The sequence below is a fragment of the Pungitius pungitius genome, chromosome 17, assembly GCF_949316345.1.
Source record: "Pungitius pungitius chromosome 17, fPunPun2.1, whole genome shotgun sequence".
In the NCBI taxonomy this organism is placed as follows: Eukaryota; Metazoa; Chordata; class Actinopteri; order Perciformes; family Gasterosteidae; genus Pungitius; species Pungitius pungitius.
In genome coordinates this window covers 2845882-2856564 of record NC_084916.1, presented here as the reverse complement: position 1 = coordinate 2856564, position 10683 = coordinate 2845882, and the positions used below count along the sequence as shown (strand labels likewise).

At 42.9% G+C, this 10683-nt stretch overlaps 1 protein-coding gene across 2 annotated transcripts; it reads right to left on the bottom strand.

The window, feature by feature from the left end:
- Nucleotides 1–126: 126 nt before the first annotated feature.
- LOC119219106 (cilia- and flagella-associated protein 69-like) lies at nt 127–10681 on the bottom strand. Of its 2 annotated transcripts, none has more exons than XM_037474007.2 (23): nt 10358–10681; nt 9429–9491; nt 9278–9343; nt 8813–8922; nt 8631–8707; nt 8090–8260; nt 7587–7739; nt 7176–7350; nt 6291–6414; nt 6112–6160; nt 5888–6009; nt 5586–5805; nt 5107–5271; nt 4839–4954; nt 4449–4567; nt 3885–3966; nt 3087–3279; nt 2625–2762; nt 2393–2469; nt 1976–2173; nt 1602–1688; nt 1430–1513; nt 127–745 (listed from the first exon to the last, which is right to left on the bottom strand). In XM_037474007.2, the coding sequence occupies exons 1-23, from the start codon at nt 10445–10447 to the stop codon at nt 581–583; spliced, it is 2844 nt and encodes a 947-aa protein (XP_037329904.2). In that variant the 5' UTR covers nt 10448–10681; the 3' UTR covers nt 127–580. The 2 variants fall into 2 exon arrangements, with proteins under 2 accessions (XP_037329904.2, XP_037329906.2); XM_037474009.2 differs by having other exon boundaries at nt 8162–8260.
- Nucleotides 10682–10683: the final 2 nt, after the last annotated feature.

Genomic DNA, 10683 nt, shown 5'->3' with positions numbered 1-10683 from the left:
ATGCGCTGCAGCGGCTTATGTAACCCCAAAACACTTTAGATAGGACACTTTGGAACTGTCTGAGATGGGCCTTCTGGCTGTAAAACAGTAAGTAGCCTGTGACAAACGAGGGTCGACAATTGGGTGACATAATCAGGCTTTATTTAATCTTTGAATTAATCCAGGTTTAGATATTTTGGTGTTAAATGATTTCCCATTGACTGTTCAGCGTCTCACGGTAGATGAACCAAGCACATTGGATGATTAACGCATAGAAACAATATAATTATGTTTATTGAAATGAATGTTGTGGGGGAAAATCGTTACAAAATAAAATGACACGTTATGTGAAAAAAACAAGTCTGTTGTTTTATTATTATGACGTATTTCAACAGTTAGCGCTGCCACAAAGGCCAGTCAGTTGACTGCACTTTGTGTGTCCATTGAACGGCTGGATCAGACTACAAGCTGCTGATTGTGCACTTTAAGTGACCGCATGTCTGCATTCGCAGCCGCAGTCAAATTAAACACTTCAGTACGTACAGACGCTGGGAATCGATTAGAAAGTGTTCGAAACAACGTGAAGGATGCGTGTCAAACATCAGTTGTTTACAGATACAGTGCTGAAGTATTCTGGGTCCTGACTTGTGACCCCAGCTACATCCCGATCTGCCACCTTGAGGGGAGCTCTGGCCAGCGTCACTTTGACTCCGGCGGGCCCCTGAGCTCCTGTTCTCTCTGCAGACATCACATGGCCGACAAAATGCTGAAACACACAGCAAGACAAACACCTCAGAGATGTGAATCATCTCAGATGACAGTCTCTAACAATGTTAATTGTAGGCCTGCATCCAAAATGAATCTATAGGAGCTGTGGACAGTGCGTTAGACAACGGAAATCTATCCAGACTGACGGACCAAGCTTGTACCAGAAGGAGTTTGAATCTGGGGTTGTAAACCCCTCGTCCTACGTGTTGTTCCATTAAAGGTTTAAAGTTATATTTGAGCTGATTCACTACCAGGAGCAGGTGCAATCTTTTACAGAGACTCGACTCCCTCGAGGGGGGAGTTTTGCTGCTTTCAAGACAATTTCTTTAATGAAGACTATGATGTATTTTTAAAATCTTTAAAGTGAAATGACAACGCAAACATATTATGCATACCACCTCCACACTTAATTTATTCTCTACTTCTCTACTATTATCAACACTTTACCGGTATATTTTCATTTGTTTCTAACTCAAGGACAGGAAGAGTATTGTGAGAGATTGGTGCAAAAGATGCTGTTACAATTACTCAAGTTGGCCAGTGGAGGTCAGTGAAAGTCTGAAAATCGGGTTCAACCTCTTTGTTGTACTGCAAGTTTTATCTCCTAAAGCTAAATGACTGAAAATAGATACATGAGGGCAGTACAATCCTAGACTATAAAATGTAGTGTGATGGTATAAACCTCTTTAGGGTGAACTGCAGCCTCCTGGTGCTTTGATTTGGGTCGGGATGATTCAATGTACTTCTCCCTCTTGGCTTTTATTTCCTGTACAAAAGACAACAACGTAAATCTACATATCGACTGTTTGCCACAGGAGTGATGACTTGTATCTGCAAATTCTTAAAGAAAAAACCTTTAGGATCTCATAGTTTGAAGTCTTGGAAACATAAGAGTCCCATGACTCGGCCATGAGCTCCCGCTGCTTCCACTGAGACTTAATCTGCAACACAACGATGGCGAGAAAAAAAAAAAAAAGTCAATCAATATCTACCTAATTAAAGGAAGCTTTAGGCTGCACTCGAAATATATCCAAAATTATGCTGATAAAAAACCCAACCTATTCACGCACACAGCCGTTGTTGATTTCATTTGTATTTGAGTTTAGAAAGAAAAAGCTATAATCATTAAATATTGATTCCAAAATCATGTTTAGTGTGTTTTTGCTCAAAATTCAGCTCATGTTCACAGACGTCCACTCTTTGCGAGACCGAATCGAACTCTGCGCACCTCAGTGTACAGGAGCTCCTCCTCGACGATGTCCTCCTTCTCCCACTGCTGGAGGATGCTGTTCTGTTCGGCCGCGACCCTCCTCGCCGTGCCCTCTGAAACCTTACAGATGGCGCTCAGGGCCTCCCCGTCGGGGGTGGTCGGCCTCACGCAGTCCTGATGGAGCTCCCTGCGGATCTCGTTCCACACCTCCCCGACCTACAGCGACTCAATGCTCAGAGCGGCTCTGTGTCTGACACTGACCTGTTTCAATATACATCTATATCTTGCAAGATTAAAGCTTGTACGAGCACAACATTGACACATCGTATCTATCAAATTATTCTGATGATGTAAAAATGACACAGTCCTGATGGGAACTAATGAGAACCGTTTTAAATCGGCACATTTTCTTTGCTTGAGCAGCAGTGGCTCTACCTTGAAGTCCAAGTATCTCCTGACGATGCTCAAGGTCACGTAATCTTTTGTAGACAATCCAGGAAGCTCTTGAAAACCTGCAAAAGCGACAAGTAATAACCTTTTTGAAAACACGTTTTTAAAAGTTCAGCACATATTGCTGTTTGCATTATGGCTAATTTTGACGCTGTATGACGTGACTTGGATCACAGATCAAAATATATTTCAGAACTTTCTAACATCTAATCTTTACCAAGTTTGGAGACGATGGAGAAAATCTTAATGCGCAGGTTCTCTGACAGCTCCAGGACTGCTGTACTCTGTATGTTAGCAGGAAAGGACAGCTGGGGGTCCTCCTGCTGGTATGGACGGAGGACGGGTCTCTGGGGGTCTTAAAGTAAGAAAATAAAGAGGTACGAGAAAAAGATACAATATGAGATTAATGGTGCATCTCCAGCTTCCATGAATTGATTAATCATGTGATTAGTGTTCGTCCAGCTCCTAATGTACAGTATTTGAAACTGAGCACTTTGTCCTTTCAGTGAAAAGTTCAACTGGCTCCTGTTCCAACCACATCAGAGAAGAAGTTAAAACATATTCTTTAAGGGGCTTCCAATGACTCTCACCAAAGGCCAGTCTAGACTAGATGTACATGTACACTCGTGTACTCCCTCAAAGCGTCGTGGTTGCTTTAAAGGCCACGTTGCAGACTGACCTGCGATCGCTCCGTGCAGGTTTCGGCTGACCTTCAGCTCCTCCTCCTCGTCCCTCCACAGCTGCAGCAGGAACCTGGGAGCAGTCTGACCGCCGGCGTCCCTCCAGCTCAGGATGTGAGACGCAGTGTTCGGGTTGTCACACAACTCCAACAGGTTGGCGAGGACAGTGCAGTGGACACATCTGGGGCTCGACTGTTGGGGGGGGGGGAGAGGGAATCGCACAAGTAGTGTCACACCTGTATGTCAAGTTGCGTTTTTGTCCAGTCTTCACGGTTGTTTTTTGACTTCCTGTTTTATTTTGGAAACTAACTCCCTCTCGTTTCAGGTCCCTTGCCCTTCCTCGTGTGTCACCAGTGTGATTGTCTCCCCTGATTCCTGATTGTGTCCACCTGTTCCCACACCTCCCTCATGTGTACTTATAGTCTGCGTCGCCCCTTGTCCTGTGCCAGTGTGTCTTGTCGTGTTACCCTGCACACCAGCCCCACGTCAAGAGTTTAGTCCGGTGGAGATTGTCCTGTCATTTTTGATTCCTGCTAAATTTCCTCGTTTGAGAGATTTTGAGTTTTTGGCCTTTTGATTTTGATCGATTCCCTTGTGTCCTCGTTACGAGTGATTTTGAGTTTTTGCCTTTTTGGGAAGAATAAAAGAATTGTCAGCTGAACCCTCACCCTGCGTCCTCCTCCTCCTCCTCAGCCGCCACCTGCCTGACAAGTAGTGTCTGACCACTTCTTTATATTTAGGTACTGATGGACGCACAAATACAACAGCTTCAGTACAGCAATCAATCATCCACTTACACTGAGTAAGTCCAACAGAAGACACGCCCCGTTTTTAGCCAAAAAGTAATCTTCTGTGGTGTAGCAGCCAACAATACAGGACCTGATGGGACACACACACACACATATTCTCATTAATGGGGGAATGTTTTGTCTAAAACTTCATGTCTCTTAATTTGCTGAGAAAAATACAGATTAAAGGCCAAAAGCTTAATATTCTTAGGGTGAAGATGATGCTCATCAATCTTTATTTAGTTTATTCCAAAAGAGGAATGGAGTTCACCATACCATCCAACAACATTCTTTCCTCCTTTAAATGAAGTGCAAAAAAGGACAATCAACAAGAAAATGTCAAAAACATTCAGCAACAACAACAACAGTCAAGACGCCCGAAGGCAACTTGCATATTTCTGAACTGATCTGAGGACAGCGGGCCCGGTTCCTGATTCAGATCCAGAAAGTAAATGATGACTACGGCATGAACTGATTATGGACATGACAAGGGTGAACAGGGCATTTCTTGGTTTGTTTCCTCATAAGGACTAAGTTAAAAGAGTTAGCCGGCTGAGGTCCAGCCGCACTGACCGCACACAGTCCACCGTGGAGAGGACGAGCTTGTTGTGTCCCAGGCCGCTGTAGAACTTGTCGCAGCCTTTCTTCAGGAAGTGAATTGTCATCTCAACTCCGTCCGATCCAAACAGCTCCTGTGGAGAACAAACAGGGCGTCCGTGAGGAGATACTATGAAACTGAAGGTGTTCTGATTTGAGCATGAGATCACATCTAGCTGACAAACATGAAGAAAGTAAAATCCTGTTAGGGTTGTCACTTGTACTAATGGAAATATTCTACATGTATTCCTCTGTGTTATTTGTTCTGTTAAGCACTGAGTATAGTTTCTAAAAAAATAGTTTTAAAGCAACTTGTGTAATTCAACATGTTTATTCTTGATTATTTTATCAGGCTCTCCGCTGTACCTTTCTGTGCATGTCGTTCTCACACACTGCTGAAAGTATCAGTTGAATATCTGACTTAATCTCCAGGGTGGCTGCGTCCTCCTCATCGGGACTGGCTTCCATCTGCATCAAAATCCCTGAGAAAAGACCAAGTCTGTGTTTTCTAATTTCATCAAAGGACCAGTGTGCAGAATTAGAAAACTAAAATTCGACATGTCATCAAATCCTACGCACTCTTGTCCAGTCAAATATTTCTGCCAATGTTGTACAATTTATGAATTGAATTTACCCAAGAACTGATTTATGGTTCCCCGATCACAAAAGTCCTGGTTGACAGAGTCAACTCCTAAAGACAACACTGATCTCAGAGCTCTGATACAATGGCGCATCTGAGCCTTTGTGCTGCCTCTATCTCCTGTGTTGTGGGATCCGTGACCCTGACCAAAGAAAGCATCTGGAGAAAAAGATATAAGAAGCATTCTGTTATTTCCTGAAGAGAGAGATAATATGATCAGATAATTAAATCAGCAGGTGCAAACATTGTCAAGGGGTTGCAGTGTTTTGTTTATTTTTAGGTTAACTTACATGTATACATAAAAACCTATAACCTTAAACACAACACCTAGGAGTGAGTCAGCAGGGAACTCCAGGTAAACCGACCAGTACACCTGAAGTTGGTTAATTGACCTTTGACCTTTGGTAAACATGACAGGACCCCCCCTCAAGCCTCCCCATTGTCCCTCCACACGTGTTTTGCAGCGTCGGCACCTCGAGCAACGCAGTGGTCCAGCAGGAGCAGCAGAGTGGCGTTCCCCTGATGGCTCACGTAGTCGTCCAACATGAGCGGAGCGAGGGTGCAGACGGTGGCCAGCGCCTGCAGCTGGAGCTCCTCCCGCTGGGCCGAGGTCCACTCCGGCGACGCCGACGAGGCGGCGGGCGGCTGCACGAGCACCAGCAGAGCCAGCATGACTCGTTCCTCTTTGTAAAGCTAAGAAAAGAACACACGGAGGGTGTTCACTCAGGAGGTCCCGTTCGGACTGAGACAGTAGTTCCCGTGTCCCGGGACTGACCTGCAGAGCGGCAAAGTCTTTCGACATCACAACCAACAGATTCAAGAGCAACTTCTTCATTTTCAAGTCTTCGTTGTTGTAGGAGAGCTTCAGGTCGCAGACCAAAGGGCTGTAACCTTTCACTGAAACGTAAGAGTAGCCTTTCACTTGTCGAATAAGGTGCCACTGTACTCATAAGTATTCATAATGCAGAATAGACTTTTAGAAGAAAAGAAGGGCCTCACGCTCTGGAAATGTTGCCAAAACCACAAGCTGTTTGGCAAATAAACTCTCCTGAGAATTAGAGAGAGTCTAATTAGAGAGTCTAAGCAAGCTGTAGTGGCACATTACACACAGCTTGTGTGCGTCGAGGGATACAAGCTGCAGGATGTTTCCAGCACACAATTAATGCTTTGGTACTCACAATAAGCAGGGACCTAGGATTTTCTGCGATGAGAGTTGTGATCACAAGCAGATCGTTTCTGAGTTGGAGATCAGAGTGTCGGGAACCAATCATCAGCGTGTGAAGAAACGCTTCTTTCAGAGAACTGAATAACAAATGAAAAGAAAGTAAGAAGTCTAATATCTATTTGTACTGAATGACAGGTCAAACTGGCCTAATATGCCATCCAAAAGATTCTCTTTGATCATTTTAATGTGTGTCCTTGAAAATGCATCATTTTGGCTGCGTTAACACTCAATGGCATTGAACTTTCAACTGCAGTCCTATAACAAAACAATAATAAACTAATAATCTTCCCCATTCAAACCAAAACACATTCTATTACGTCCAGCTTTCAATCCAGAGCCTCTCATTTCAAATGTTACTGAGCGCAGATTAAGATATTTTGTTATCTTTACGGGGCAAATACATGCTATTCTCTGCAATCAGAAGCAACGTTATTGTTAGTCGTTAACCTTATTCATACTCCAGAATGTAAAAGAAAAAATCCCCATAGCATTTATGTATATAAAATTAACATTTAAGATTTATATTTGTACAGAGGTTTGATGGCTCATGTAAACAAACTGGCATTTCAAACTCAGTACATTATTAATATTTGGGAATTATGACCAGGACTAAAGTTGTTTCTAATATGCAACTCAGTAAAAGTGGGAAAAGGCCTTTTTTGACACATTATTGTCCTTAAATGAGACGGTAGCTGCTTCTTTTAAAAGGTGCAGCGGATAGGAAAATTATGATTTCATGATTTGACCTTTTCAATTAAAACAAAGGTGGGTCAACAAAATAAACTCTCCAAGCACACACTGTCCCCACCACCACTACGTAGAAACTGGAGACACATACATGACACACTCCATGCTGCTGAGCTGAGCAGTGACCTCACTGCTGCCGGTCTCCAGCAGGTTCCAGAGGATCTCGGAGGACCGGAACAGGACCTGGCCGAACGGGTCGGGTTCGTTCATGTGGAGACAGATCGTCTCTGCTCCTTGTGCATTCACTATTAACGCGCAGTTCATGTCTGTGTTTGTAAAGTGAAATGCGATTATCGTGAGTGATGATAAAACAACCCATTGACCTGCTGACATTGACACGAGGACACTTAAAATCCTTGTTTTGATTGTTTGTCTGATTGTTATTTGGTTATAAGGTGATTAATGCACTTGAGAGCAGGCTACTTTATCTAATGATGCAGGCTGAGGTTGACATGTCTGACAGATGCCCTCCCCCACAGAGTAAAATCAATCAGTCACTGACCAGAGGAGCTGGAGAGGATCTGAAGGGTCTGCAGCAGCTGCAGTTTGATGGCGGGCTGGTTCTCAAGAGCCGCCAGGGAGAGAAGCAACGTCTGAGCCAGGTCACTGCGCTCCAGCAGCTGCAGCCTGTAGCCTGGGGAGGTCGGCTGAAGCCCTGCAGAAGCACAGACAAGAAAAAAAAAAGATAATAGGAATAAAATGAATGACATGCAGGGAACAGACTTAAGAGAAGACAAGAGACCATTACGAATGCAGAAAGGAGTGCTACTTAACAGGAAATCTGGGACACAAGCAGAAAACCATAACAGAATATAGTAGAATGGTTCATAACAACCGATAGATGTTGATAGTAGGACTGAAGAAGAATAAGAAGAAAGAGAAGGAAGAGGAGGAAGAGGAGGAGGAGGAGGAAAGGGTACAATAAGAAAGAGATAAGGAAGAGGAACATAAGAGAAGAGACAAGGGCACAAACATGCCGCCACAAAAGCCATGAGAAAACCTCACTCGGTGAAAGTCTAGAAAATTGGTGGCCAGAAGGTAAAGTCCGAGGCTTCGGCTTGGAGAGGCGGTCAGTACCGTCAATCAGCTGTTTGGAAACCACGCAGCTGTAGAAGCATTTGACAGACTCAAGTGTCTGCTGTCTCACTTCAGCATTGGACATCCTCATCAGATAGCCTGTCAACAGAGAGACTGTCAGAGCCACTCGTGCTCATCACCCCTGCACGGAGCAACTGGACCAAACCAGCCTTCAGCAATGTGAAGAAGAAGGAAACCCTTGTTGGAGGATAATATGCACTTCCTTATATCTTAGCGATAAGAAGATTAAGTGCCATTTTAAGTCTCTGAAGCACAAGTATTGAGTGTCTTTGTAGTGGGAAGTATTTGACAGTAAGAAAAAAGATAAAACTGTCAGTTTTCTTAATAAATAGCATACTTGGAATTCATTTTCGTGCCAAATGCTAGGAGGTAAACAAATGACTTTGAAATTGGAATGTTGCGATCTACTTTCAAACTATGAAATAACCTTGGTGAGTGATGTATTTACCCATGTGAGAGATGAACTCTACTACGTCCTGAGCGTAGCTCAGCTCATCGGAGGTCTTCTCCTTCAGGAAGGGAAGCCTGAGATGAATCCAAACAACATGTTGAGGATCAGAGTCATACGATGTCAAAGAAAGAAAACATCAGTCTTTTACCTTGTCGGCTTGATACATCCGAGGTTCTTACCTACAAATTTGAAGCGCCTGACATATAAATGGCACATATTCGGGGTGATTCGTCCCTTTCTCAGCACAGATGTTGAGTATCTTGGTAATGCCTGTCAGTTCCCTTAAAAGCTTGAAATAAGTTAAGAGGTTTTAACACCATGGCAAAACATAAACACAAATCCCAAGTGAGGGATGGGAAGTGATGGGACAAGTGTTGTTATTTCTGAAAATGGAAAATGCTGACTGACACAGCGATATAGCGTTAAATTAGAGCCCTGGGAACAAGGTTTGGCGCCGTGCTCAGGTTGCATGAGAGGGAAATCTATTTCCAACTCTGTACCAGGGGACAGAAACGAGGATGGTTTTGACAATCGGCAGCAATGTGTGACACATGGAGGAGCCTTGGAAACGATAACACCCTTTTAAAAAAAGTCTGCGTAATCAAACGTGTATTTCAGAAGATTGAATCCAAATCGAAGGATACAAATCCGAGTTGGCATCTCTTCAGTAGCTTCTTCAGGACAAACAGGTGCCTCTCCTTCAAGTTAGCCTTTAGTAAATAAAAAAAAACACAAACCAAATCATTACATATGACATAACTAAAAAAAAGGAAAACACACTCAAGTTCAACTTACTGTCAAGGGATCTTCAAGAAGACGGATCACCTTACTGAGTTCAAGACTTTGAACAGCGACATGCTGAAATTTAAGTTTTGAATTTGAAGTTAACATTGACTCAACATGGCAGCTCCATTATATATCCTGACTATAATCCCCAAACCAACGCATCCTCCTAAGAGTGCTACCTGGGTGCATCTGCTAATTACTTTTAGAAAATGTAGTGACTAGACATATTTTTACAGGAATGTACACTATGTGAGCCTGAACAGAAATAATAAAGATCTGTACATTAAGGTAGGAATAATGATTGAGCCAATGGGCAAGTTGTAAAATATTGGAATATTTGAATACTGCAGCATTATCAACTGTTACAGATTTTTTTTTAACCATCACCTAATTCTGAATTGATCTTAAGTCAGCATTTTGTAGGTGTTTGTTGATTCAAGATTTTAGAATCGTGTACATAGTTACATTTCTTTGTGGGTATTGAGACAAACTCTCATGTTTGTTACCACAGACAGCCATTTCACAGAAGTGGAAATAAAAACAAATAGTGAAATACATTTATCACAAAGGGCCCAATACCCGTCATGTCACCTCGTTGTAGATAGATAGATGTAGAGAGGGAGCAAACAGACATCTATTTCAATCGTTGGACAATTCCAGAACTGACTTGGACAACATTAAGTCTGTCTGTTGCAAAATTAACTTTTGGGGATTATAGAAGCATATTCTTAACTTCTTTCATAACATCTTGAACGATTCAAACAACCATTGGATTTGGGCTATTCTGTACGTGGTGTAATGTCGCTGTGCATACAACTATGTTTTATAAAAACTACTTTTACTTGTATCAAATTATCTTACTTACTTATTATATTTTACTGTTAGTAAAACACAACTGAATCTCCCTTCCAATAGGAAACGGAATGAACATATTTTACCTCGTGGATATGTTGGTTCTTATCCGATGCTCTTGGTCTGATTACAGGAATGTCCGCCTTTCTTCTGTGCGCAGTTCTACCTGAATCCATATCCCAAAAGTTGACTTTCCCTCGGTGTCAAAACAAACTAACGGAGAACTGATCTGTTGCTTTCCAGTAACAAAACTTGGATAAACAACACCTCAAAAAAGCACGTTAGCAGTCCATCCTCTACCTACTCTACCTTTCACGCTGCTACAGTCTGACGGCGTCGCGTTACTGCAGTTGCCATGGTTACCGTGCCGGACGGCGAGCGGTGCGGCTCAAAACTAATCTCCAGACGAAAC

Bases quoted from the DNA above. Each gene is read 5' to 3' on its own strand.
- LOC119219106 (XM_037474007.2), bottom strand. From the start codon at position 10,447: ATGGATTCAGGTAGAACTGCGCACAGAAGAAAGGCGGACATTCCTGTA. The intron at 8,708-8,812 runs GTAAGAACCTCG...GATTCATCTCAG, and splicing joins CAGGCGCTTCAAATTTGTAG to GCTTCCCTTCCTGAAGGAGA. The intron at 6,415-7,175 runs GTATGTGTCTCC...TTTGTTATTCAG, and splicing joins AGCAGCATGGAGTGTGTCAT to TTCTCTGAAAGAAGCGTTTC.